The sequence below is a fragment of the Aedes aegypti genome, chromosome 2 (genome assembly GCF_002204515.2).
Source record: "Aedes aegypti strain LVP_AGWG chromosome 2, AaegL5.0 Primary Assembly, whole genome shotgun sequence".
NCBI lineage: Eukaryota > Metazoa > Arthropoda > Insecta > Diptera > Culicidae > Aedes > Aedes aegypti.
The window spans coordinates 313,206,177-313,233,168 of NC_035108.1; the positions used below are offsets into that span (position 1 = coordinate 313,206,177).

General features: G+C 35.9%; 1 protein-coding gene across 1 annotated transcript in view; it reads left to right on the forward strand.

The window, feature by feature from the left end:
• The first annotated feature begins 789 nt into the window (after positions 1-789).
• LOC5577470 (cGMP-dependent protein kinase 1) overlaps positions 790-26,992 on the forward strand; it is a 47,824-nt gene continuing 21,621 nt past the window's right edge. Inside the window, exon 1 of the mRNA XM_021845712.1 lies at positions 790-1,327. Within this exon, the coding sequence (XP_021701404.1) occupies positions 1,244-1,327 (84 nt within the window). The 5' untranslated portion in view covers positions 790-1,243. The remainder of the gene's footprint in view (positions 1,328-26,992) is intronic.

A 26,992-nucleotide genomic window follows, 5' to 3' on the forward strand; every position in this document is an offset into this window, starting at 1 on the left:
TCTGTCTGCCTTTTTGTCTGTAGTCAATAAGAGAATAAGATGCCTAACTGTTCAAAACAAAAAAATTAAAGAGCCGTTTTCTAATTACCGAACATTGTTATATTTGACCCATGGGCTTAAATGCTATACTGTTTCGTTAAGTTCCATGAATTCAGTTTTGTAACATCTTGAATTTTTGTGTAAGTACGTTTCTAAGAAAACGTATTGTTTTTCTGTATTCTAGCACTATTTTGAGGATTTGTATATTTCAGGAATAAAGATCAGTTATGCGATTATTGTTTTCACATGGCCTATGCGTACAAGTAGTATGCATAAAGCTTATAAGACATCATTGAAGATATTTCGACAATAAAATGTGCATGGATCGCCTATAGTGACAGGCGATATATGAAGGGTTTTTAGGTTTATAGCATAGTCCTATCCTACGGAAATCTGCTTCGAAATAAACTATTCGGCAACGTCCAAATGATATTCTTGAAATCAAAATATTGGGTTCCGTTTTTGGCAACTGAAAATTTCGACTTTGTTGCCAAAAAACGGAATCCCACTGTAGTATGTTTCTTCTGATAATCACATTAAATGAAAAATCGTTTAAACATCTCTTATATCTATTGATTTCTTTTTACTTATACCATTCAAAGGGCGTAACCACAAAACGAGTTCTTCGATATTAAAAAAAAATCCCGGGCGTACAGCCATAGGAAACGTAAGGTGAGCACAGATTTGATAACAGTTTTTTTTTCTGATAATAACGGCCTGTGAAGTACCGCGTTGTGTAAGAAGTGTTGTGTTTCACCTGTACCCATAGATGGACAGTTGCTCCCGAAGAGTCGCGTCGAACGTACGTTCTAGCGGGATTTTTTTTGTTTGAATTTCATTTTTTCCGTTCCTTTGGTTCGCTACTGGAGAGCGAAAAATCAAAGAAAAGAAAAAAATCGCCAGGAAAATTACGGTGAATTTGTGATGATGATGGGTCGGTACCTGCATTAGTGCATCGTTGATGATATGCGTATTCCTCTGTGGGCGACAAGAAGCAGTCAGCCGGTAGCAGAGTAAATAAATTAAAATTTATGAACCACCGGGCGTGTGCTCGTTCACGAGCGAATAAATAAAATCAATCTCTGACAAGAGGGGTGGGGACATTGCCGTACGGAATCGCAAGGTAATTCGAGAGCAGCATCCCACTGGAAGCCTGTATCGTCATCGGAGAGCTCTGCTGAGGAGCCTGAGGAGGCAAGCTCTAATGGCGTGCTTCGCGAAATTTTTCTCCAGAAAGCACGGTTCGTTTAATCTACCAGACGTTGGCAAGACAGATGATGGCATTGTGGTGAGTTAAACAGAACATATAGTTCGGTACAGGCGTTCGAGTTGAATTTCTCCCCAACGGAGGGAATTATGAAACCACCTATCTTTATCACAAATGTTGCGTAGAAGATACGGAGGTGATGGGAATTGGAATTAATTCAATGTTCGTCAAATTTTCGACTGAAAATAACGTACGAGTTCGTATGAACAAGTTTAATTCCATATATTACTAAAAATGCATACATATTCAGAACGATTCCAAAACGGAGCTTGCTTTAGTCTTGTGGTCTAGCTAGTGGTAACATCCGTTGTAAAAGAGAAAAGCTCGCGGCTACAAAGCAAAGCCATGCTGAATGTGTCTGGGTTCAATTCCCGATCAGTCCAGCATCTTTTCATAATGAAAACTTTCTTGGCTTCCCTGGGCATGAAGTAACAACGTGCTTGTAACACAGTATACGAATGCGAAAATGGTCATTTTGGAAAAGAAAGCTCTCAGTTGAAAATTATAGATGAAAAGCAGGCTTTGTCTCAATGGGAACGTAATGACAATGAAAAGAAGAACAATACGTCATTTAAATTATCTTTGCTATGTAATTCAGTCATCAGGACGAAAGTACAATTGATGACCCAGATGCATGCTTTGTAAAAATTTAAAGACTTTTACTCCTAGAGAGAAAAGCACGGTGTCATTCTGATTATCGGTACCAGTTGTCGGCTTATCTTTTCAAAATTTTAAACATGTAAAGCGTCGCTACCGGTGTCGTCATGATAAGGTGTAGGAAATGTGTGCAAGGTTGAACGCTTCCATCGCTAAATAAATAAACAAAATATTTTTAGATAAAAGCCTTAACCCTGTTTAAAAATGAACCCATCAAGCAACATCTACAGTAATGAGTTTATGCTATTTTGGGAAGAAGTCTATGAGTTTCTTGGGCATTGCAAATATTTGCTGGTTATTTAAGGTTTCAAGAATATCGGTAATGTTTTACTGTTATTCACATAGGGGAAGATCCCCTAGTACTGGACAGCGCCCACTTTGTCCGGTCGAGAAGCTATGATCCGATTAAGACGGTGTATCAGAAGAAAAGAAAGCTATTATGGAGAGTAATGTTTGGATGAAACAACACATTCTTTCGGCTTCGTGAGTAGTAGTCGGTGTTTCTGAATTGCTTTCCGAAATCAGTTTAATTTGCTGTTGTAATTGCTGTAGTAAAATTCTCTTTAGTGCTGTATAGCATCGGATATCAATCGATTTTGGATCTTGCATATAAAAAACCACGTAGTTGTCGACGTCGCCGGTAAAAAATCGCAAAAAAACTAGTACCATCATGGACTGCAAAAAGTGCCTTGTTCCAAACGCAATGGAAGACCGATCGTTCATTCACTGCAATGGATTGTGCGCCAGAGTTTAGGTATCATGCTGTTTGTGTTGGTCTAAGCAAAGATCAACTTGCTGCCGTATCGCCTCCAAACAAAAACAGTTTTTGGCTGTGCGATGAATGTCTCAACGAGTTCGTACAATGGAGAAAAGAACGGGAAGAGGAGCAGCAATCTGGATCATGCGTCCATATCGATCAACAGCCACCTAGTGAACCATGCGTACTTCATCGTGATGTTGATGAGTTGAAAGCAAAAGTGGAATCAATAATGCACATTCCAACTTCAAATGCAAAATGTTCTCCGGATACAATCATGCGACACTCGACTCCAAAGTCATCCATGCATTTCAACAGTGGACCAGTGCCGAACACAAGCTGCGAAACGTCACATACACCGAATACTTCACAACGGCTATCGGAATCAACAGACGTAAACGAGAACTTCGCTCTATTGCTCACTAATATCGATGGAAGCGTAACGGAGGAAGATGTCCAGTTGATGGTTGCTCAATGTTTAGGTGCCTGTAACGACGAATGCAAAAATGTGAAAACATTGGTTTCGCGATGGGTCGATTGCATTAGCCTGGATTACGTGTCCTTCAAAATTGAACTAAGCAGTAAATGGAGAACCACTGCCGTCTTCTACATGGCCACGAAATGTCAAATTCCGGGAGTTTCAAAAAAGACAATGTACATGGAAGCCCGATATTCAGTAGCTTGTTTTCGTTCCGTGTAATGATTTAATTTACGTTTGAGATGTTGTGCTTTGATTAAGGTTCGTGTCTATGTCGCCTTTTGTATAAATGTTATATTAAACTTAAGAGAACATGTATTGTTAGAGATAATATTCAATCAGACAAATAATAGTCCGTTGAATTATACAAATAAAGAATAAAGAATACAGGTCGGACTCGATTATCCGGAGACTAGATTATTCGGGATTCGATTATCCGGAATTTTAGACTCGATTATCCGGAATTTGGGTTTTGATATTCATGTTTTTCAGTTTTTATGCATAAATTTGAGATAAATTGGTATTGCAATATACAATATGAATGATTTTGCAGTTTTGGATGTAGGTAAGAAAAAGGGGGCTTTAGGATCAGTAGCCCGTCATTCATTTTGGCAGCCATGATGACTTTCCAGCTGTCAATTTCAAAGTATTAAAACTTATCACACATAGTTCATATTGTTTTCATAAAGTGCACGTACACGTACATGCAGAAAGTATGCTGATACTTTTTCAGCTGTGTCGGAGCAAAACCAACTGATTTTGATTATTTCGAAACCTGTGAGATCAATTAGTAACAATCATTAACGACGCCTACTTCGCCTTAAAAAGGTTTTTTTGTGTATGCCGGTCGAAACATTTTTTTGCTTCTCAAGCCCCCCAACGTTCCTAGAAATAATTTCTGGCGACGCCACTGCATCATATAAATCAGTTATTCCCAAAGTGGGCGAATTCGCCCCCCTGGGGGCGATTTTTGGTTCTAGGGGGGCGAAAATTTGTAAAACTGAATTTGGGGGGCGAAAACGCATAGAAAGGGGGCGAAAGTACTAGTAATGAGATTGAATGAATGTCAAAAACAAAATGTTTTTAAAAGAAGAATCAAACACTGACATTTTATCAAAAGATAACGTAAATTTTAATAGTTCTTAGTCACACTTTTATTGGAGGTGTTTTTGAAGTGAGATATTTGTGGGAGCTGTTGAATTTTTGGAACTTATATCAAAATCAGAAAAAAAATATTTAGTAACTTTTTTGTAGGAATACTTAAGTTTAGGCAGCTTAAGTTTTTATTAGTGGAATCTGGTTTTTCACCAAAAAAATGGACATTATTCATTTTAGAACACATGGTTTGGTTACACATGGTCTTATCAGTTTTTTAAAGTTTTTAAGTCACCAAGCCCGGTAAAACGACGATGAAAAATGTGCAAATAAAAACGCTCATGGCTTTTGTTCCGTAGAATTTAAAATAAAATCTCGGTGAATTAGTTTTTTTTCTTTCAATTTTAGTTCCTTAATTATTTTTAACACGTTGCGTTAAATTGCGCTGATTGATATGCGCATACGTTTCGTTACGGGACAATTTGATTTAGTGATTTTCCTAATCTTACTTAACAAATATTGTGTTATTGTGAGTGCAGCTGGAACATCAATGGACAATACGTTGAAAAATGACATCAACTCAATTTTGACAAAAATGCATCGGACTGATTTGCGAGTCACGATCAAATTACTACACTAGTAAACCTGATAAATTGACCAACTTCAAAAATTCAACGCAGAATGGTGTTTTATACATATATATATTCAATTAGGGGGGCGATTCTGAAATTTGTTGGCCTTAAGGGGGCGAAAGTCAAAAAAAGTTTGGGAAACACTGATATAAATAAAACAACGATAAAAAGTCATCTTTAAGTTCGTTTATCGTTGATTTTAATTTTTCTTTTAGTGATTCGATTATCCGGAGTGAAAAAAAAACGATACTCCGGATAATCGAGTCCGACCTGAACTTAAAATATGCATGCCTTCTTGAAAAAGTAGAGATGTTTAAAAATCGTTAATAAGTTAACGTTTCGTCTAAAATTTTAGACTTATTAGTAATTGTTTTGAATACAGCAAAATTGTTTGGATCAGACAAGCAAAATCGAATGCAACCATAGTAATTAGCAAACGGCTATTTTTTTTAAACAATTTGTTTATTTATTAATAATTTGCTATTTAATAGACGGGAAATTTATTAAAAAGTTGATCTCATATTACTTAATGGTACTAAATAGCATTGAAAGTCCTTCTTTGACATAGTTTTAGATTAAAAAAAATAAACTACGATCAAGTCTGCCTGGGGATTTGGTCTACCCAGTATTCACTAAATATCCATTTAAGTTCCAAAAAAAAATCCTGCAATAATTTTCAGCGATTACACAAGTAATTTTTCCACACTCGTCATCTTTCAAGTAATTCATCAGAAAAAAAACTAATGAAAATTCATTTAAAGTACATACCTCACAGAAATTTATGATAGAACTTAGGAAGTTTTTTTATTTTCTCCAGGTGTTGTTTTCAAGAGCTACATTAAAGTAAAGGATAAGAAAACCCGTGACATTGTAAAGACAAGAAAATTCACAAGAAATAGTTGACTGATTAAATTTACTTAATTTCACTTATACACTGGTAAAAATGCGGCACTCTAAAATAGGAGAGAGTCATGATTTCGGGAGGAAAGTGTGTTTTCATGTTATGAAAATACACCATGACCAAAATTCTTGAAATCATGAAACATTTTACCGTAACGCCGGCTGTACGTTATGTTTTCAATTTTTAGCGAAGAAACATGGAAATTAAAATTCTCAAATCATGAAGCATGTATGCTGGAACCATGAATAAAATTCATCGAAACATAAGCACTATTCATGGATTTAGTCATCTGTCATTTATGATTCCTATTTTTGATACGAAAAGTGGCAAGTTGAGTCATGAAATCATGAAGCAGGATCCCTGAATCATGAACTCAGTTCATGAAAACGAAACTTTATACGTCAATTTAGATCCCAGTTTATATTTGCCATTGGTAAACGAATAAAATAATGATTAAAATTGTTACTGCTTTTGTGCCGATAGTTTCGTAATAAACCGTGAAAACATTCCACAAATGTCAACCTAACGAGTGTGACATCTTTAGCAGGAACGCAAACATTCGGTGGTTAGGTTTGTACGCAAAACGTTGTTAATCAATTGAACTGGTAAATGGCCCTTGGGCTTGTGGATTGCATGAATCATGGAACACTCCTAAACAACTCTGCGGATGTGGAAAGTGGGACTGGAACATCCGACTGCCGAAGTCCTTTTGTGACCTGATCTGTTATTGGACGTGGGGTATGCATCACTTCCGAACAGTTAAAATCGCCGACGAGCTTGTCCAGCAAAATCTTCGCTCAAAGTCAAACATTGCCCGGTTCTGCAAAGTCAGGATTAAGTAAGTACATTGATTGTGTCGTGAAACAATGTGGGAACTTACGAGAATTTCACCAAGAACGTCATCGATATGATGACAAGGTTCCAAAGAATTTAAACTTTTTCAAAATTTCACTAGAAAAGATCACCGATCTCCACGAGACACGTTGACTAAGTTGAAGAAAGTGACAGTTAGATTTGTGTAACGCCCTGAGCATACGAATTCTTGCATAGTCACGATTTCATGACTCTTATCATGATATCATGAAACATAAAATTTTTAAAATCATGACTTTTTGTTCATGAATCCGGCAACGGATTTTTTTTCCGTGTACACTTATACATACATTGCATCAGATATGGTTTATTTTAAAAAACAAAATGAAGTTCGGATTGTTGTGAACGGTAAATACCACGAAAATCACTCAAAGCTATTGAATTGTAAGTACACTGGTTTTGATCTTATCTGACACCGTGAATTGACACCTTCATGTCACGATGACATGATATGGTCAATGGAATTGCATCGGGTGGGTTGAATGGTTCAAGAATTAAAGCCCAACTTCCTCACGATTTTTTTTCTGAATGAAGCATTAATAAACAAATTCATGTAACAGTCACATGCGGGATTGATGTGCAATAGTAGTAATTATATTGAAATGAACGAATCGGCGAAACTGCTCACAGATGCATTAATTTATTTCCCTTATCTCCTTAGGGTTTTTTTTCTTCATATGGACTTTACTTCCCATTGAAAACATTGCCAGCCAACTCCTACTATACATAGCATAAGATATGAAAATGCAGGATCTTTTACTTGTTGTTGACACATGAATGACAGACATTTTTGATTATAATCACAGTGATCCATACATTTATACAAGAAATTTTGTATGAGTCGTATCGCTTGAGCCTATTCCTTCCCTCTCCCTAAGGAGTTGCGTAATTTGTGGACGATGCATTATGAGATTTTGCTCATCATTGGTTAAATTTTCTTTTTAACGTATAACAACCTTCAAAATGTTAAATGGTTGAAATTAACGTTGAAAAACAGATGACAAAACCCTTATGATTTTTGGAAAAACCATTGTTACCATTAGGTCGAAGTCCGTGAGGCTGAATGTAGCATAACATAATTTTAAATCACATTGAAATCAAAATTGAGGTTAAAGTTTCGTTAAATTTTAAAATTGACACAAGTTTTAAAATGTTAATTGTGCAAGTTTTTACATATTATATCTGCACATTCTATTATGGATCACCTAGGGTGCAGAACTACTAGAATACTTCCATGATTCTTTTTGGCATGCAGGGTTATTACCGGCCAAAAAATATCTGAAACTTGGAAAGAATAAGGACTTCAATGGGACGCATATTGTGGCCAAGTATTAGCTCAATAGCCTTCGAAAAGTGATTCAAATAATAGGATCCGACTCCCCATTAACAATTATTAGTCAGCCTACTAAACATGCAATTCAAATGAACCATAATTGTCAGTGACCCTTAAAAATGTGAACAGTGCAACTATCAGGCGATTACAGATTGAGTGCAACAGTAACACATTTAATTGATTGATATATCACAGCAAGCAAACAATCATGGAATGGAGTGGTTCAGCAAATTAGGAAAAACATACTTTACAATCTTTATTCTGTTCGATTCTTTCTACCTTTGGATTTCCAACATGTATGTCACATAATTGGGTGAACCCCATTGTTAACACATTTTTATTGAATCAGCCATACCCATATGTTTTCCTCTTGACGGCACCGAAGCACTTCAAACAGGGGAATCCTAACCTAATGATCCCCTGTCTTAGTGTTCCTATGTACCTGCTATCTTAAGCAGGTACTTAAGTAAATACTGTTTATTTTGCCCTTTAGATTAACAATAAGTATCTGACGCAATTCAATGGCTGGCTTACTGCCAACACAATTGTATCAGCAATGAATCGTGCAAGCCATATAAATTTGTTGATAGTATTTTCCTAAACTTGTATAAGGATTGTTTGCTATAAATGCATAAATAATAAAGTATATTTAAACCTCAAATTTAAGTCACAATGAAAATCGTCCACCGATATCAATTTATAGTTGATTCCATTCAATAGTAAGCGCACTTTTCAAAGTATGTCTGCTCGTTATTTGATGTTTCCTGGATTAAACGTCCAACTGATGCCACAAGTTCTCGAGAGTTGTGTTTGATCCTTTGACCTTGACGCTTGCTCCTGCGGGCAGGATTGGGAACTGTGATCACAATTTGTTCATCGATTCTGCCAGTCAACCAAAACACAAAGCAGCAGCAGCATCAATACCATCAGGTGTTGCGCTGCCAACGGTTCACACACTGCTTGACTGTTTTTGTCTCTCCACTATGACCGTTTTCGGGCAGCCATCTCGAGATGAATGATTGAAACAAAAATGACATTTTTGCGTGTCTCATGAACCAAATGATGTGTCTCTGGTAGATTTGGGTTTTCTGAATCTAATGCCGTTCTCAGAAATGTTCCAGCACGTCACAATTTTTAGCTACAGGTCGCCAAAGTTGGATAAAACACTGGTCTCATTAATGTTTACATCAAATTTAAATAATGATTTATCAAAAAATATTATCATCCAATCTACCAAGCATGCCAAATAGGACTTGAACTTTCATTTCAGATATTTAGTTGAAATTGCACGATTAAATTGAGGTTTAATCGATTTTCTCAACATGCTTGCAGTTTCCATTCGAAAATCTTCGTTTTTCTTATATGGCAAAATACAATACATTTCTAAATCAACAAAAAATAAATTTTGAGCATCGGAATTATTAAAAACTTTGTTGATAAGTATTGTTATATACATAAAGTTTGAGTTCTGAGGCAAATTAAGCAAATAAATTGCCATACAAGCTGGCAAACTTGCATGCAAGTTGATTGAAATAGTCAAATTTAGCATTTTCATCAGCCAATATCTCAAAAACTAGACGTGCTATGATATTTCTGAAAATGGCAATGGATTCAGCAATCTTTAATTAAGTTAATAGGGGTATTTTGGTGCTTTAGACTAAAACGTGTTCCGCAGTGTAATTCAATCGCTAATATTTCGCTTGTGTTTTCAACTATTTGAAATTTATTAGCGCTAACAGCAAGAGCACAATCATTCCGTTGCGATACTAATAAACAAGAGCAATTTCATGCTGCCTTTATCGAGCAAAAATGCAAAACCCTGAAAACCGGAAATATCGTGTCACTACTGTGCTCGAGTTATTTCGCATTCGGGTTTGAAAAAACGTTGCGAAGAAGAAGATTACAGTTTTGAAGAGCCGTGACATTTTTTTGTTTTGAACGGTCATGGTTTGCTTTGGATTTTGATGGTCGTGTAGAAAAATGTGAATGTCGAGGTGGTTAATGTTTGCTACAGTACATTTCCCATCCCTGGGCAGGATCAAACATGTCGCGCGTCGGTCGAGTGAAAGTGAAAAAGTGGCGTGATCGCTTAGTTGTGTTTGATTCTTTGACCTTGACGCTTGCTCCTGCGGGGGCCGGTGATGAGGGCAGGATCAAACATGTCGCGCGTCGGTCGAGTAAAGGCTCCCCCAGATCTTAGCGACTTTTACGGCGACAGCGACAAAAAATCGTCGCGATTTCGCTGATGTTTCGCTGCACGCACTGTTCGATGAGCGCGTCTAAGCCACAGCGACGCGATTTCGCAGCGATTCGCGTCGTTTTAGTCAAGATGTTTCCATAGAAGAGTGCTTGCAGCGACACAACAGCGAAATCGCGACGATTTTTTGTCGCTGTCGCCGTAAAAAGTCGCGTAGATTTGGGGGAGCTTTAAAGTGAAAAAGTGTCGCGTTCGATTAGTTCTTTTTGATCTTTCGACGTTAACGCTTGCTCCTGGGCAGTGCGTCAAGAAAGCCCGAGCAGTCGTCAGTTGCTTTCCCTCTCGGGTCGCGCGCCTAGTTTCTCTGAGTGCTTTTATATAGCCGAGCAAACGTGTGAAGCTGAAAGTGGATTGTTGCTGCTCAAGGATGACGGATCAATTGGTGAGCTCGTTTCATGCTACTATTTCTAATCTATAAAATATGTATGACTGCACCTTTAATCGTTACAACGGTGAGACGTAAATATGATTTTTCAATAAACTTTGAAAGGTTCGTCACTGTGAGTGTCGACATAAACTCTGATTCATACATTATTTTGTCGGGGTTCTGCTAAACCGCACCAAACGCAATTTTTTTTCGAAAATGAGTTATTTACACTAGAGGATTCAGATTATCATTACCTATCTTCATTTAAGATAACGAATAATTTGAACCATCCCTCGTTGAGTAAATTCAATTTTTTTCTCTAGCAGGATATGTAAAACTTAAATTGTATTCAACCAGAGCGAACCATACACCTTAGCTTGTCATTGGAGGTAATTTAGAATTTGGATTAAAGACGGCATTTTTTTTAATTCTTCCTCAAATATTGCTAAGTGGCCATTCCGGACAACATACACTAACAACACCAACGGATTTTAGTATGTCATGTAAGTTAACGGCTTTGTAAATACAGTGTTGCTGATCTAATATCATTGAAGTTTTGTTCAACCACACCGCACCAAGTACCATTTATATAAAAATCGTGTTTTTGTATGAAGAAAAGATATCAACATTCGCTAAACGCTTGCCTTCGCTTTATATATAATATATCGATGGGTCCATGCAGGAGTAGGGTGGGGCTTATTTCCAAAAATCTTCCGTAGCCAGGATTTACAAATTGGAAAATGATCATCGGTCCCAAAATAACATCCTGTGAAAAAATGAGAATTTTCGGTGAAGGTTTAGAGGTGGCGCAAAGGGCGTAAGTGCAGTTTTCTCATTTTAGTGTACTCTGAAAAATTTTGGTATGCTTTTCAGCTTGTTTTGGTGATTTTAGGACCCTTATGGGCAAAAAATCACCTCAAAATTGCGATATCTCCACTCCTTTAGATAATATTTGACGATATATATTTTATGCATGCAATTTTTGACCCTTGAATAGGTTACGCTGACTGATTACTATAGACCCGAATAAGCATATGAATAGCTGGGGAGGATTCGTATGCTAGAAGAATGGAACAAAGAGCAAAGAAGAATGAGAGAAAGAACAAAGAACACAGAAGAATGTAAGGTGGAGTGGGTTAAACAGGTGGGAGGGTGTAACTAATGATATTAAAATTAAAATGACTTGCAGAACCTCGGTTGGATGTATGAGATGTGACTATATGCAAGTTTAACACTAATTTAGCATTTTAGAATATTCGGTTGATATAACTCCAGCAATTGCTTCTGTAATCCGAAAGAAATTGCAGAGGGTGTCCTAAATCCATACAGGCTCAAAATCCTAACACTTCATACAAATAGAAGGCGTTTTATATGAAGTGGAAGGGTTTAGATTCATTTCTTAGGTATACGGATTTAGATCCCGCTTATCGTTATTAGGTAAATCCATAAACGATTTCTGCTCTCTAGTAATAACACTTCCTTTTAGAATTCCCACAGGAATTTCTTGATTATGATGCCATTTCAGCAATTAATTACGTTTGGGCTTCCAATACTTCACTTTCGCCACAACACCTTCAACATAACTTCGGACAAACGAAAATGCAGTAGAAGTTCAATACATTGTTCTACACCTGTATTTGAAATCGATGTATATAAACAACATCAGAAGAAAAAAAATCAGTAGTCAAAATTTAAATTAGTGCACGAGCTTCTATAGATGCAAGAGATAAAGCACTTCAGATAGAAAACCTCTCGAATAAAACCAAAATTAAGTCTTCACAGTTCTGATATATGTTTTTTAGGAATTGCGGCAGAGCTACATGAAAGAATATTTACAGGATGTCCTATGTATATATAAAGGCTTACATAAATTTGTTATGAATTTAATAAATACTGCGTGAGGCTGAATTTCCAGGATGTATATTTTACAACGGTCTCTTTCGATAAATTGCTATCAACATTCAGGAAAAAAAAAAACAACCGATCGATCATTGAACTAAAGCAGTAGAGTGTATTTATGGACATGCATTTATCTATATCTACCAACAGAATAATGTTGAATCTTCCCATGGAGTTGAGGACATTTTAACCGTTACTACAATTCTTCCATAAAGAGTAATCTAAAATCGTATGCATGGGTCGAAAACTAGAGATGGGTAAAAAATTGGTGCTCTTCCCCAACTTGAAGAAAAAAATATTTCGAAATATTTCAGAAGTAAGTAATATTAAAAAGAAGTCAATATAATCATTGTTTTCTACTGGAACTTTTCTCCATTGCGTAAAATCGAGATTTTTCAAGATTTCTCAGTTACACTCAAGATATCACTAGTTTCACCCTTCCACCTGTTTAACACATCCCACAGAAGAGTGTATCTGTGTTATTTGTTCTTTCTCTCATTCTTCTTTGCTCTTTGTTCCATTCTACTAGGAATCCTCCTCAGCTATTCATATGCTTATTCGGGTTCATAGTAATCAGTTAGCGTAACCTATTCAAGGGCCAGAAATCGCATGCATAAAATATATTTCGTCAAATATCATCTAAAGGAGTGGAGATATCGCAATTTTGAGGTGATTTTTTGCCCTTGAGGGCCCTAAAATCACCAAAACAAGCTGAAAAGCACACCAAAATTTTTCAGAGTTCTCTAAAATGGGAAAACTGCACTTACGCCCTTTGCGCCACCTCTAAACCTTCACCGAAAATTCTCATTTTTTCAAAGGATGTTATTTTGGGACCGATGATCATTTTCCACTTTGTAAATCCTGACTACGGAAGATTTTTGGAAATAAGCCCCACCCTAATGCAGGAGCCGTGATGAAATAACAAGACATTTAAATTTGATGTTGTCTGAATAATTTGGAAGCATTTGGTGCGCTTTAGCTGTTCAGAAAATGACATTTTCACCTGTTTTCATCATCAAGCCTCCTTGATCAGATCACGCACAGCTTGTTTAGACTTATTCGCTCTCAATTCAACAGTTCAAAATGACCGAGAGGTAGCACGCCTAATCACCACTCGAAGGACACGAGTTCGAATCCCGATTAATATTTTTGTACGTTGTCCCTAACAGGGAGTCATATAAAATCAATCAACTTTCAGCTTTCATGACTATTTTTGAACAATAAAGCACAAGCAGTTTCATGTACAACGGGAATGATGAAATGCATGCCATTCCTGGTATCCACTTCACATAAATTATCGTGAACTTGTTCAGACAAAGTGTGCTAAATGCGAGTAACTTGGTGCGCTCTGGCAGAACAAATTCATGGTTTTCTTCGATCGTCACATTCTTTAACTACATCATTATTGTCTTTTTCGAATCTTTGAATGCGTGAGGGACTTGGTTCAATAACTCTTCTGTTGAAATAGATAATCCATCAAGAGAAAGTCGATAGAATACGTTAGAATACGAATTGGCTTGTACCAATTCATACCACGACATTGTGGCCAGTTCTATGGAAAATTACAAATCTTTTCCGTTCATAGTGCATAAACATTTGTGTCAAGCTTTCCAACATGCATGGCGATGATATGAACCCTTATTTTTCTTTTTTTCTCCTGTGTTCCTGAAAATCATGAAACACATCCAGCCATACCGAACTGAAAACCATTTTCTTCAAATTTTGTTCAGCCAGAGTGAACTGAGTACCTCTTGATTTGAAATCAAATCTAATGAAAGGAAAATATTTGAAGATTTTTTTGAATATTTTGTCTTGAGTTATTTATTGGACCCTGTTAATCATTTGTGAACGGTGAAATTTTCAAAAAAGTCATTTGCGATTTACTCGCAGATGAGTAAACTTTAAAGCTAAATATCTCAAAATAATGCTTTTGGCACTTGGTGCGGTTTAGCAGAACCCCGGCCATTTATGTCTATTTTTTTCAAAACTCCTTTTTCTTTTTACCTTTATTTTTATTATCAAAAAAAACTTTGAATGGTTCGACACTACAAGTATAGACTTGTGAAAGGTTCACTTTATTCAACACACTTTGAAAGGTTCGTCACCTCAAGTGTCGGCATAATTTTTCTCTACATAGATATTGTTCATATCAAATTAAAATATTATATTTACATACAAGCATGTTTATTAGAGTGGTTCAAAAAATCGTTTTTGCTCCACACCGCTCATTCGATTCCAGATCAAATTCTGAGTGTCCTCCCAAAATTTGAGCTCATTCGGATGAAAACTGAGACTGCGCAAGCCATTTTAAGATTATATGGGAATTACTATGGGAAAAGCAAGCAATTCATTCAATCGATCATAGTGTTTGCCCATGTGCTCTTGGGGATTTGAACTACGTTGATACTGTGATACAATAATCAGCTACAACTTTGCCGAAGACCGTTTTTTAATCGGACGCCCCAATAATTAGTTTTTGATTTTTGAATGAGTTGTAAAACTTTGGGTATAATTATTGGACTGTTCTGCAGGCATCACTGGATATATGCAGTAAAACATAGTAGCCATGATTTGTGCGTGCTATCTTTCGCGCCAGGTGCAGCAATGTTGCCTGTTCAGAAGTTAAATGAGCACTGCTGAAGAATTTGTGACTGGATTTAAATCAATAACTAATTACTGAGGCGTCCGATTTTAAAACTGTCTTCGGCAAAGTTGTAGCTGATTATTGTACCTCACAGTATCAATGTAGTTCCAATCCCCAACAGCACATGGGCAAACACTATGACCGATTGAATGAATTGTTTGCTTTTCCCATAGTAATTCCCATATAAACTTTGAATGGTTTGTGCAGTCTCAGTTTTCATCCGAATGAGCCCAATTTTTGGGAGGACACTCAGAATTTGATCTAGAATCGAATGAGCGGTGTGGAGCAAAAACGATTTTTTGAACCACTCTAATGTTTATATCTCACAAATAATTATTTATCATGGTCTAATCGCTTATCAAATTGAATCCTGTGACCCAACGACAGTGATGCATTTTGAACAGAACGCGAGCCAAAAATGAACGGAGGGCGTTCAAATTTTGAACGAGAACGTAGTAAACATTGAACTCTCGAGCCAGAGCCTGTCGCTGCTCTCGAACGGCCCGTTCAGATCGCAATGCATTACAACGGTATTCAAAGCATGGGTTTAGGTTTATATCTGGAATATATCTCTTGAATTGATGATAAGTACAATTCAATTATAATAAATATAGCATTTTTAGCTTTAAGCACCTGCAAAACAACTTTGACACGTTCAGATGCTGTGAAATTTGACAAAACCATCTGCGTTCAATTTTCTGCTCTCTAGCGTTCAAATTTTTGAACTGAACAATGAGCAAGCCTACTTGATCACTCCGTTCTAAAAATTGAACTGGAACGCGAACTAAACGCGTTCAAATGCATCACTGCCCAACGATCCTCCCCATTAACAAACATCTATCCCAGTAACCTTTGTGGAGATGCAGAGGCAAACACGGTCTCCTAATAGCAAAGGTTACACACTAACATTCCTTCCCCCAATCCCACCTGACTGCAAGGACGTGGCCGGCGCCGTTATTGACCATGTATAAATAGAAGCACTGAATTATGCACACTGAAGAAGATTATGGCCAATCCCAGCCAAACTTCACGATAACGTCGAGATTTGGAGATTGCCTCGGCAGATTGATGATTGATAGGCATTTTTTAACCAATTTTTCGGTTTTTATCCTGGTAGATGTAGGGTAGGTGTACCAATTATGGATGCAATATGTCAACAGTAGTAATACAAATCAAGTTGTAACCGCGTTTCTAAAACGCAAGCATGACTTGTTGGTGTCAATTACTAGTTTAAAGTCTTGCGAATTTGTTGATTTAAACAGTTTTAGTACTAAATTGACTTTAAGCTTCTAAAAATGGATTTTAAAAAGCGTTGTCTTTGTACCAATTATGGCAATAGCGTTCCTAGCATTCGACATAAAAGTGTACCAATTATGGACTATCGAATATTTGCACGAAATGAACTCAAACGCCATGAAGAGCGAATGATAATGCAACGCTTATATGTAATGAAGATATCGCTCATAAAATTTTCCAAAAATTTTGGGTTAAATAGATGTTAAATCAATTTTTTGCAATGGGTTCATGGGAGAAAATTGATTTGCGAAAAAGAAGTCAAAATGTAGTGTAAATGCAAATTATGATACAAAACAGCATTAATGATCTCATATTACCTTTCCAGTGCCAATTTTTAACGAAAAATGAGGGAAAATTCAAAAATCGAGTGTCGCTGAAAATCCCTCTCTATCATGAAATTAGCATCTTCCGCTCGCGAACGTTTTCGAACGTGTGATTGAAAAATCTTAGTAATTGAGTACAAAACATGAAGATAATGCCTTACCGAACCGTCCCGTCGTGGAAGTCACCAGTAAAATAGCTTTACTTCTTTTATTTTACTGATCAAAAAATGTAAACAAACCGCCTCCAGAGTATTGCCATAATTGGGCTCTCATACACTCTTTGTACCAGTTATTGACATAGTGGAAATAACACGATTTCCAACTTAAAACAGTAGAATTGATTGCATACCAGCTAAATTTATTCATTTGTTCTCACTAGGTAACATACATTCATCGGTTGAAACAGTTTATCCGGATGAAAACATACATTTCGTAACGGAGGTCTCTTAGCCAACTGCTAAGAAGGTGACATATATGTGAGGCAAAATTTTCAAATGTTCATTTTTTCGAAGCTTATTGCACGAATGTTCTTTTCAAGGTTTAGTTACCATCAAAAACAAATAGTTTAATCATTCCTCATTATAGTCATTATAATCATTATAGTCTAGTGAAACAATAAGAAAAATCTCTTTTTGTTCCCACTATTGCCATAATTGGTACTATAGCCATAATTGGTACTTCTACCCTATTCCCCCTTTTTTTTTGTAAGGTAGATAGGTAAATTAAAAGCCATTTTTACGCTAGGCTTTAGATTTTTCTTCAGTAAATCAAGATAGACGTATTGAGCCATGATTCCGTCGATAAAGTGCAAGTAACTAACATCAGATGCTGGCATGAAGCCTGGCTTATTTTTTATTTTTTCTGAGATACATGCTTTCTGAGATACTTTTTCGCTTCAATTGCGTGTTTCGGTGCACTTATCTTGGGGTCAGCATTAACCTGGCCAAGAAGCTAACACTCAACCGCTTCATTGAAAATTTTCTTCAACGATGTTTTGGGTTTGTTTTTACTTCAATGGTCAATTTTGTAGCGATTTATTATACTCTACGCTGTAGTACGCCCTTTTCCAACAAATTTGGTGATTTTCAGTTGATTTTTGCCATTTTTGTGTAGTTTTATAACAAGTTTTCTTATATCTGACGATGTCTGATGTGTATTTCGTGCCATTTTAATGGAAATACTCTAAAAAACTAAACCTTTCTTATTCTTGCATAGCAGATCGTGCTTGAAACTTTTGCACGATGACTTGAATGACAGTTTCAATGACTTTGAATAGTTCTCAGATTTTTCCGCAAAAAATTCGTGAGTGCTCTTCAAAGAATATAAGATAGCGATTCTAATGACACCTTCTTTTAAAATTTTGGTTGATCCAATGCTGAGGAAATTACAAATGTTTTTTCAGTGTTTTTTTTTAGATGTCATAACTTTAAAATAAAATTTAGTATGCAAAATTCAAAAAAAAAATTGAGAAAAATACATATGAAGTAAGAATAACTCTTTGCCTTTCGAATGCGGCTTAAAGAGTTTCAATTAGACGCGTAATCACAGAGATATGGACAGAATACTTTTGTATGTTTTTGAGGAGGTGAACCCAAACTTTTGCACGGGAGTGTATGTGTGTGCACGACTTAAAGAAATGATTTGAATGAAAACTTTATAATATTGCACCAAAATTCATGCATTACGGCTGGGTGGACGATTTTCACTGTGACCTTGTTATTAATTATTTTGACAAATTTAGAGCTTAATTAATTCTTTTAATATTCAATTGCGTGAATTGCATACAATTATCAAGACCCTTGTCGAACTAGCGTAACGAGTCATTGAATTCTTATTCTTGTTTTATACATGAATAGTACGAATTACTTTTCTGGCAATGTTCAAGGTGGACGATTTTGACTGTGACTCACTGTAGGTAAGTTTTAGGAACAGAAAAAAAAACTTTTATATCCATAAGACATTGGAATATTTCAGGAAGCTTGATGTAACCGTAATGCAGGTACAACTTTATTATTATTTTACCTTGGTATGTTACGCTTTGGAATGCAAATATACTTAAATAACTTTCGTTGAAATCTGTACTTTATTGATCTTCATCAGTATATGTAATCAATGTGTTTTTTAAAATAACATTTAACAATTATTATTATTATTAGCTTTATTAGGGAGATTTTCAGCCCGCGGCTGGTTCATCTCCATATGAAAAACATTTAACAATTTATTAAATTAGATTTAATACTAAAAATTTAAAATGACTCAATGGAGTGAAGTTGATCATCATATTACAAAGCAGATGAAACAATAAAAATTTTCCTTATCTACTAAATTAGGGTCTGATGAATCTTAAAATGATGTCAATATTCTTATTACTCGTGTATTTGGTCATTTAATTGCAAAATTTAACTTTGTAAATCTGAATAATATAACTAAATGTAATTCTGGTAAACGGAATAAGCGTAGACACGAGGGGTGAAAAATTAGCATTACATGGATACCTAAAGATCCCGATGAGCTAGAAGGTTCATGTCTTCGACAAAGATATTCAGTAAATCAAGATATTTTATTTTGGTGTTCATCCACTAGGTCGTCCAGTTGGCAACCGTTCATCACACGCGATAAACGTTTTTTTTTTTTTTTTTGGAGCTCCCGTTTTTCACGTTATTTCGCGTATCTTGTACTGTAGAATTTTGCATTTTATGCAAAATGTCTGCACACAGAAGAAACTCACTTGTTGTGGATTTCAGCGTCCTGCCAAAGCGACCAGTTTTGGATCAGGTCGAGGAATTCCTTAAAAAGAAACTAAAACTCGACATGGCCGACGTAAAAAGCATCCAGTTGCATCATCTTGAGAACTGCGTGTTCATAGAGATGAACAACGCAAGCGTAGCTCCAAGGCTACACAAGCTACACCATCTGCAACACTCGTTCATTTACCAAGGAGTCGATTATTACGTCCCGGTATATGTGGATGGCCCTACCACTACGGTAAAGGTCCACGATCTGCCACCACAGATGTTCAACACCCTCATCGTCAATCATCTACAACAGTACGGCAAGGTACTTTCTGTGCAAAACGACGTTTGGAAGAATTATTTTTCGGGCGTACCTAATGGTGTTAGAGTTGTTCGTATGAAGATAGAGAAGCCGTTACCGTCATACATTGTCGTAGAAAATTTGCGTAGCTACGTAAGTTACCCGAAGGATGCGAATCAACAACGAACATCATGGAGCGTTGCCGAAAAATCGACCCAATCTCAAGCACCACGCAGCTCTGGTAAAGAGCAAAACACAAACGATGACAACGAGTGCGAACTACCGTCGGCCCATACGGATTCAAGTGGTGACGACGACGACGACGACGACGACAGCGACGATGATAACAACAACGGACACAATAGCGGTATCGATACTACAACGGTAACAGAGCCCACCGGGAAGAGACGGTTGTCAACTGAGGCTCCAAATGGTACAAAGAAAGAAAACGAACCGAAGCGATCTTGCAACCAGGGTAGCCAGAAAGTTGATTCGGATTGGAAAGTTTACCAAACGCGATCAAGAAAGAAGAATGCTAGTGAAGTGAATTGAAATTGTTTTGAATTATGAATGTTTTTTTTTTATTCAAAGACACGAATGCACCATTAGATGTAAAATGTCTATAATAAATGAAAAAAAAAAAAACTAGGTCGTCGACAAAGTTATTCGGCAAAAATCAAGGGTTGTGACAGGGAGACATTTATTTTAAAATGCATCTTTTAAGTAGCTCTAATAATATTTTTTTTCAGAATTCTATATATCAAGATCCTGATGAACTAAAAATGTTGGTATCTACAGTAAAAACGTTCAAATGAAGGTTGACAACTAATTTTAGAGTGAAATTTTTATTTATGTTAATTACCCCTCGACCAGCAGCTCCATTTTTTCCACAAAAAAAAGTTCTAATCGTAATAATGTTTTTGTTTTTCAATTTTTTATTTGTTTTTTATAGGCACTCCGTGCTTGTGGCCACTACTGTGCCGGACTCAGTTGAAATGTAGCTCCTTTATCGATACAGATCTATTTTTTAACTTATCTATATTTACATCTAGTTTCACTCTCTCCTACTCTTTTACTCTCACACCGAGCAGGTAGGAGAGAGCTCTGCTCTGGACGGGTTTTTTGTGGAGGGGCTGGGAATCGAACCCATGACCTTCCGCTTATGAAGCGAAAGCGTAACCTCAAGGCTACAGACCCCCCTAATTTTCCAATTTTATTGCGCCATTTTTTTCACAAGTTCTCAAAAAACTCTTCTAGTTTAAGCATCCGTGTCGATATTAATCATTAATGATCTGGTTTTAAAGATATACATTCTCCACATAAAAAGACTTTTGTGGCCGTTTTTGTTTATGTGAATTTATGAAAAAATAAAAATAAAATGCGAACTATACAATGCCAGGTTATAAGGACCTACTCTGAAAAAATATACAAATCGGTCAAGTTTTCTTGGAGATGTCTAAAAATTGCGATATGATGTTTCTTGTAGTTTGGCCATCGTAGTACCAGAAACCTAAATGCTCATAACTCAAAGACGGGTGTACTAAATTGCATCATTTTATCACAACATGCTCTCCATAATGTATTGTTCTGACTACGATAAAAATGCTGTAGCCAGAGAAATTAAATTGAATTATGGTTACTCGTCGGGCTCCCAAGGAAGTTTGGAATATTTTCAGATCCAGATGACCAATGATACATATTGACACAGATTCTTATACTAGAAGAGTTTTTGAGAACTTGTCAGGAAATGGTGCAAACATATTGAGAAATCCATCCATCAATCCATCTCCATTCAGATTCCATTGCCAAGTGACAGAATAACTTTGCTGAAGACACGAACCTTTTAGCTTTTCAGTATATTGAGTATATTGAGATAGTGAAGATTTAAAAAAAAATGTTATTAGCGCCACCTAGCGGTTCAATTCCAAATAATTAAATCTTCATCGCCAAATAGCCCTTAACTAGTTGAATATCTTTGTCGAAGACACCAACATTCTGCCTTATAAAGATCTTGAGATACATAACATAGATTGTTTTTACCAGCGCGGCTTGTCGTACGAAATCTCAATTAAACTCTTTACCATCAGATAGTGCTTCACCTGTAAAGCACCTTTGCCGAAGACACCAACCTGCTAGATAATCAGAATCTTCAGATATAGAAAATTGGAGAAAATTTATTACTAGCGCCACCTAGCGGTAGCCCTTGATCTGCTGTACAGCTTTGCCCAAGACACCAACCTTCTTGCTAATAAGGGTTTTGGTATAGAAAGAAAAATATTTGTTATTGCCGCCGTCTTGCCCTCGATCTGCTGAACATCTTTGCTAAAGACACCAACCTTCTAGCTGATAAGGTTGTTGAGATACAGATGATTGAATAAAATTGTCAGTAGCGCCACCTAGCGGATAAATTCTCAATTAGTATTATCATCGCCATATAGCTCGTAATCTGCTGAACAACTCTATCGAAGACACCATCCTCCAAGCTCATCGGGATCTTTAGATATCCGTGTAATGCCAATTTTTTACACCTCTTGTCCACGCTTTTTCCGTTCCTGCTGTTGAAAGTCATATTAGTCTTGATATCTACATGATTCTCAACAAAGAGAAAGTTTTAGACAATACTTCAAGGTTTATTGAGAAAAAGAGAGAATTACTATAAAAACATAAAAAATATAAATGCTTCTGTCGATGACGAAAGTTTTTACATGTTAGTCAAAATATACCTAGGACCTACATCTTATCGTCCTTCGTTAATAAATTTACCAAATGTTTTCAGTTTGCAATTTTTTTTTTCCGAAAAATGTTTAAAATCTTGAACACTAGCCACTCCAACAGCGAAGCCTGCGTGTCATAGGTAGTCGATTTCAAAAAAGGTTTGGACATTTTTCTTCGTGCTTACAAAAATGAAACATTTCTTCTTATACTTCCAAAACTCAACTTAATGTATAAAAATACTGATCAAGCTATTGTAAGAACCAGAATCCCACACAATACTCATTTCGAAAACCTACATTGGAATCTTTAAGAATGTAGTCCAGAATTTCAAAAGAATCTTGCTCATACTTTTCAGTTGAGTTCAGGTTGATTTTAGATAGTGAAAAATTATATTTAAATAAAAAATATAAAAAAAAATGTATTAGAGGGTTACTTGGGTCCTAAAGCGCTTTTTAAATTTCAGTACCAAATGCTTAAGTTAAGGCTAGAAACACATATTTACTCATTTTTTGAACGTTTTAATTTGTTTTTAGACCTAAAAAAATGGTTTCTGGTTATTGAGATTTTGTTAAACCACTTGGTTTAAACTCAAATTTTGGGTGTAGTTTGTTTTCCGTGTCCCTTTAGGAATGCTAGATGAGAACAACCTTAGTGTTGAAAAGATGAACCCCTGAAGGGGTCTTTGCCGACCAAGTGAATGTCAAACATAATTAATAGTGTTATCAGTGCCGTAGCGTGCGGTTGGCCAGGTTGGCTCCCGTTAAGGGCGCCAGCCTTCAGGGGGCGCCAAAATGAGTGACGTTTTGGCGAAATTTTTAAACAGATTATGAGAAGGCGCCTCTTCAATGTTTCACAGATATTCGTTAGCATAAGGTACAGTGGGGGAAGTGTATCAGTGGGGTAAGTGGATCATTTGTCAATATAAAGCATAAATACTTGAATATGTTGAAAGTTTTCGCACCATTGCTTCTTTTTAGGTTATATTCTTACGCCCACACTGATACTATTGCAAAACTGGTACTATACGTACACTAACACCAGCAAACTTGTTAGCTGCAAAAAGTAATTAATTGGAAAATTGTTTTCCATCAATCAAAAATCTATTGTATCTCTGTCTAAAATCGAATTCTATTATTTTTTTCGACACATGGTATTTCAGTTCTAATTGAATGATTCACAATGAAAAATATGTAATTTATGTAAATAAAAACAAATATATTGGACATGGTACACTTACCCCTACTTTTTAATGGGGTGGGGTAAGTGGATCAAGAATAATTATCATCTATTGGCAGACTGCTTACATGAATTTTAATAAGCTTCAATATCCGACAATGTTGTTTTCCTTTATTTAGTTCCATTCCCAGCTTGAATTTGCCAAATTGACCATAGAAAATTTGAATTAATCCACCTAAAAGCTTTTTTAACCTTTCTGGTATAAAAAAAAATATAAAAAGAATAATAATTTCAAAATTTACACGAAACTTTCCGTGGTTTATCTAAGCTTTGTTGTAAAAGAGCAAAATATACTAATTTTCCAATCGAAAGCATAGTATCGTACCTTATTTGACCATATAAATTGTTCTAGACAGATGATAAACATATATTCATAAATAAAATAGAAGGATTTCAGTTTGGTATTCAAATATAAATGAGACTAATATTTTAAACCAAGAGTGTTTTTCGAAAATATCGTTAGGAATAATCCTACAATACTCCTGTATATCTTATGCGTATAAATGGATGAATTTTCTCCAAATTTTTCTAGTTACAATGTTTTTTTTTGTTCAAATTAGTATAAACTAATACATACATACTTTTCATTATATCTTGATTAAATAAAGATACTTTTTAATTTTAAAGTATTAGAATGTAACATTACTAGCACTAATAACAAGAACGAGGGTAATATCATTCTTATTAAACATAATCACACTACATTTGTTTCGAGAACAGATTTTTAATTAATGGTGATCCACTTACCCCACCATGGTGGGGCAAGTGGTTCATTTGGCACAAATTTTTAAGTCTCCCATACTCAATACATAACAATCAGAAAAATCGAAATAAATGACGATTTGAAGTATAATAGTCTCTTATTTATTATCCACAGAAAAAAGTTTGAGTTACATTATTCACGTTAGCTGTACATAACAATGAAGTTAACGATTGATTTTTCTGTATCCACTTACCCCACGGTACCTTAACTGTATAGAGTGCATAAAATTTCTAAATCGCTCCAAGCAATTTAAGCTGGAAGTGTCACAGGAGATTGCTGGGATAGAACATTGTAGATACCTGAGAATGATTTAAGAGCTAATTATCATTAAACAATTATTTTACATATTCTCATGTATTGGGCTTGCTTGAGCTTGAGCTTGATTGGCCGCCCGTGGATGCTACTCCAGTATCGCCAGATCAGCTGCACGGTGTTATGCGGGTTTGATATAATTAGTATGAATAAACGAGTTATAACGTGAACTTTCATGCGATTTCTGGTTGTCCGGGTAGTGTTTAACCTATAGTATATTTTATTAGAATTTTTCAAAACCACTTTGTCATATATATCACGGCGTGTCTGGTAGAACAATATTATCACAAAAAAATAGGCATCGCTAAATCTCTCAGCATTCGAAAATATAGGTTTTAAGCTTTCATTTGACGGGTTCTCCAAAAAAATCCACCGAGGGATCCCGATTTTTTTTTTTTTTTTTTTGTGCGACCCTCCACTTAACCCCCACACCAAAAAGCTCAGTATGAGCCCCCTGGTAGTGGACGCATCTTTTTATACATAATAAACATAATTAAAAAGTAAACTTTCAATGCTAAGGTGAGAGCGAAGAACGACGTTCAACAAATATGACTATGGGATTTCCCAGTGGAATAGTATTCCTTTGAAGGGATCCCTTGAACGACAAAAGCTAATTAGTTGATAAATAAATGAAACAGATAATTTAACTAGAGTGTAAATCTAAAACAAGATGAGCAATAAAGAAAATTGACAACAAATCAAATAACAGTTCTGGCAGCATTTTATAAAAATTCGTTGATATTTGATTTGAAGTGATGTTTTAATAGTATACGATTGTTTATTGTTTTTAAGTGTTCGGGTACGACGTTATACACAGACGGACCATAAAAAGTGATTCGCATTTGACCCAAACAAGTGGATGCTCTTGAGCGCAATATGTTGCTTGCGTAACGAGTATTATGTACATGACTACTGGTTGAAAATGTAAGGTTACAATTAAAATCTGGATTTTTAAGCTTATCAAACATAAACAAACATGTTTGCAGCTTGCACAAACCACGCAGTGGCAAAATACTGTGTGATGTATTGGCATATAATTGTACAGTAGAATGTAGCCTTGGTAAATTATAAACAATTTTCAAACATCTGTTCTGTAGCACTTGTATTTTATGCAAATTGGATTTACTTGCATGACCCCAAACGATGATTAAGTACTGCAAATGAGAGTGAATACATCCATAATAGTAACTTAGGAGTGCATTCCTCGGCACAAACTTCCTTACACGGTACATCAACCCGCAAAGGGAAGAGACCTTCCTTGTAGTAGATTCTATGTGTTCCCTCTATGAAAGTATAGGATCTAATCTCAGTCCAAGGTACTTGTAGCTTGACACTTCCTCAACTTCTGTGTTTGAGATTTTTGGATTGACGTGTGGTAAAATTTTTTTCCTAGGCGAGTGAAATAACATGTATTTGGTCTTAGACAGATTAAGTGAGAGCAAATTTGAATCAAAAAACCTTTTGAGCAGCTGTAAGTCATCATTTATGCAATTAATAATTGACGATGTGCTAACGCTCGGATAGAACAACGCTGTATCATCAGCGAACAATTTAGGGATTCCTTTAAGTGGTAATTTACCTAGATCATTAATGTATATTAAGAATAAAAGAGGACCAATATTACTGCCTTGTGGCACTCCAACTTTGATGAATCGCGTAGAACTATGTGCATTTTGTACCGCTACAAACTGTTTTCTATCATTGAGATAACTATGAATAATATCATAGGCTAATCCACGTATGCCATAGCTTTCTAATTTTTCTAATAATATCTGATGATTCAGCGTATCGAATGCCTTTTTAAGGTCAATAAAAAGGCCCCCAATTGTGCATTTTTTATCAATACCTTCAATCAAGAAATTTACAAGTTCCACAATAGCCGTTGAAGTGTTTCATCCTTTACGAAAACCGTATTGGTATTTGTACAAAATATTATGTTTGTTCAAAAAATTTAGAAGCCGTGTCACAAGCAGTTTTTCAAATATTTTACTGAATACGGATAAGGTAGAAATGGGTCGATAACTGCATGGATCAGTTGCATCACCAGACTTAAAAACTGGTGTAACTCTTGCTACTTTGAGGCATTTGGGATAAGTTCCTTGATTGAGCATTTGA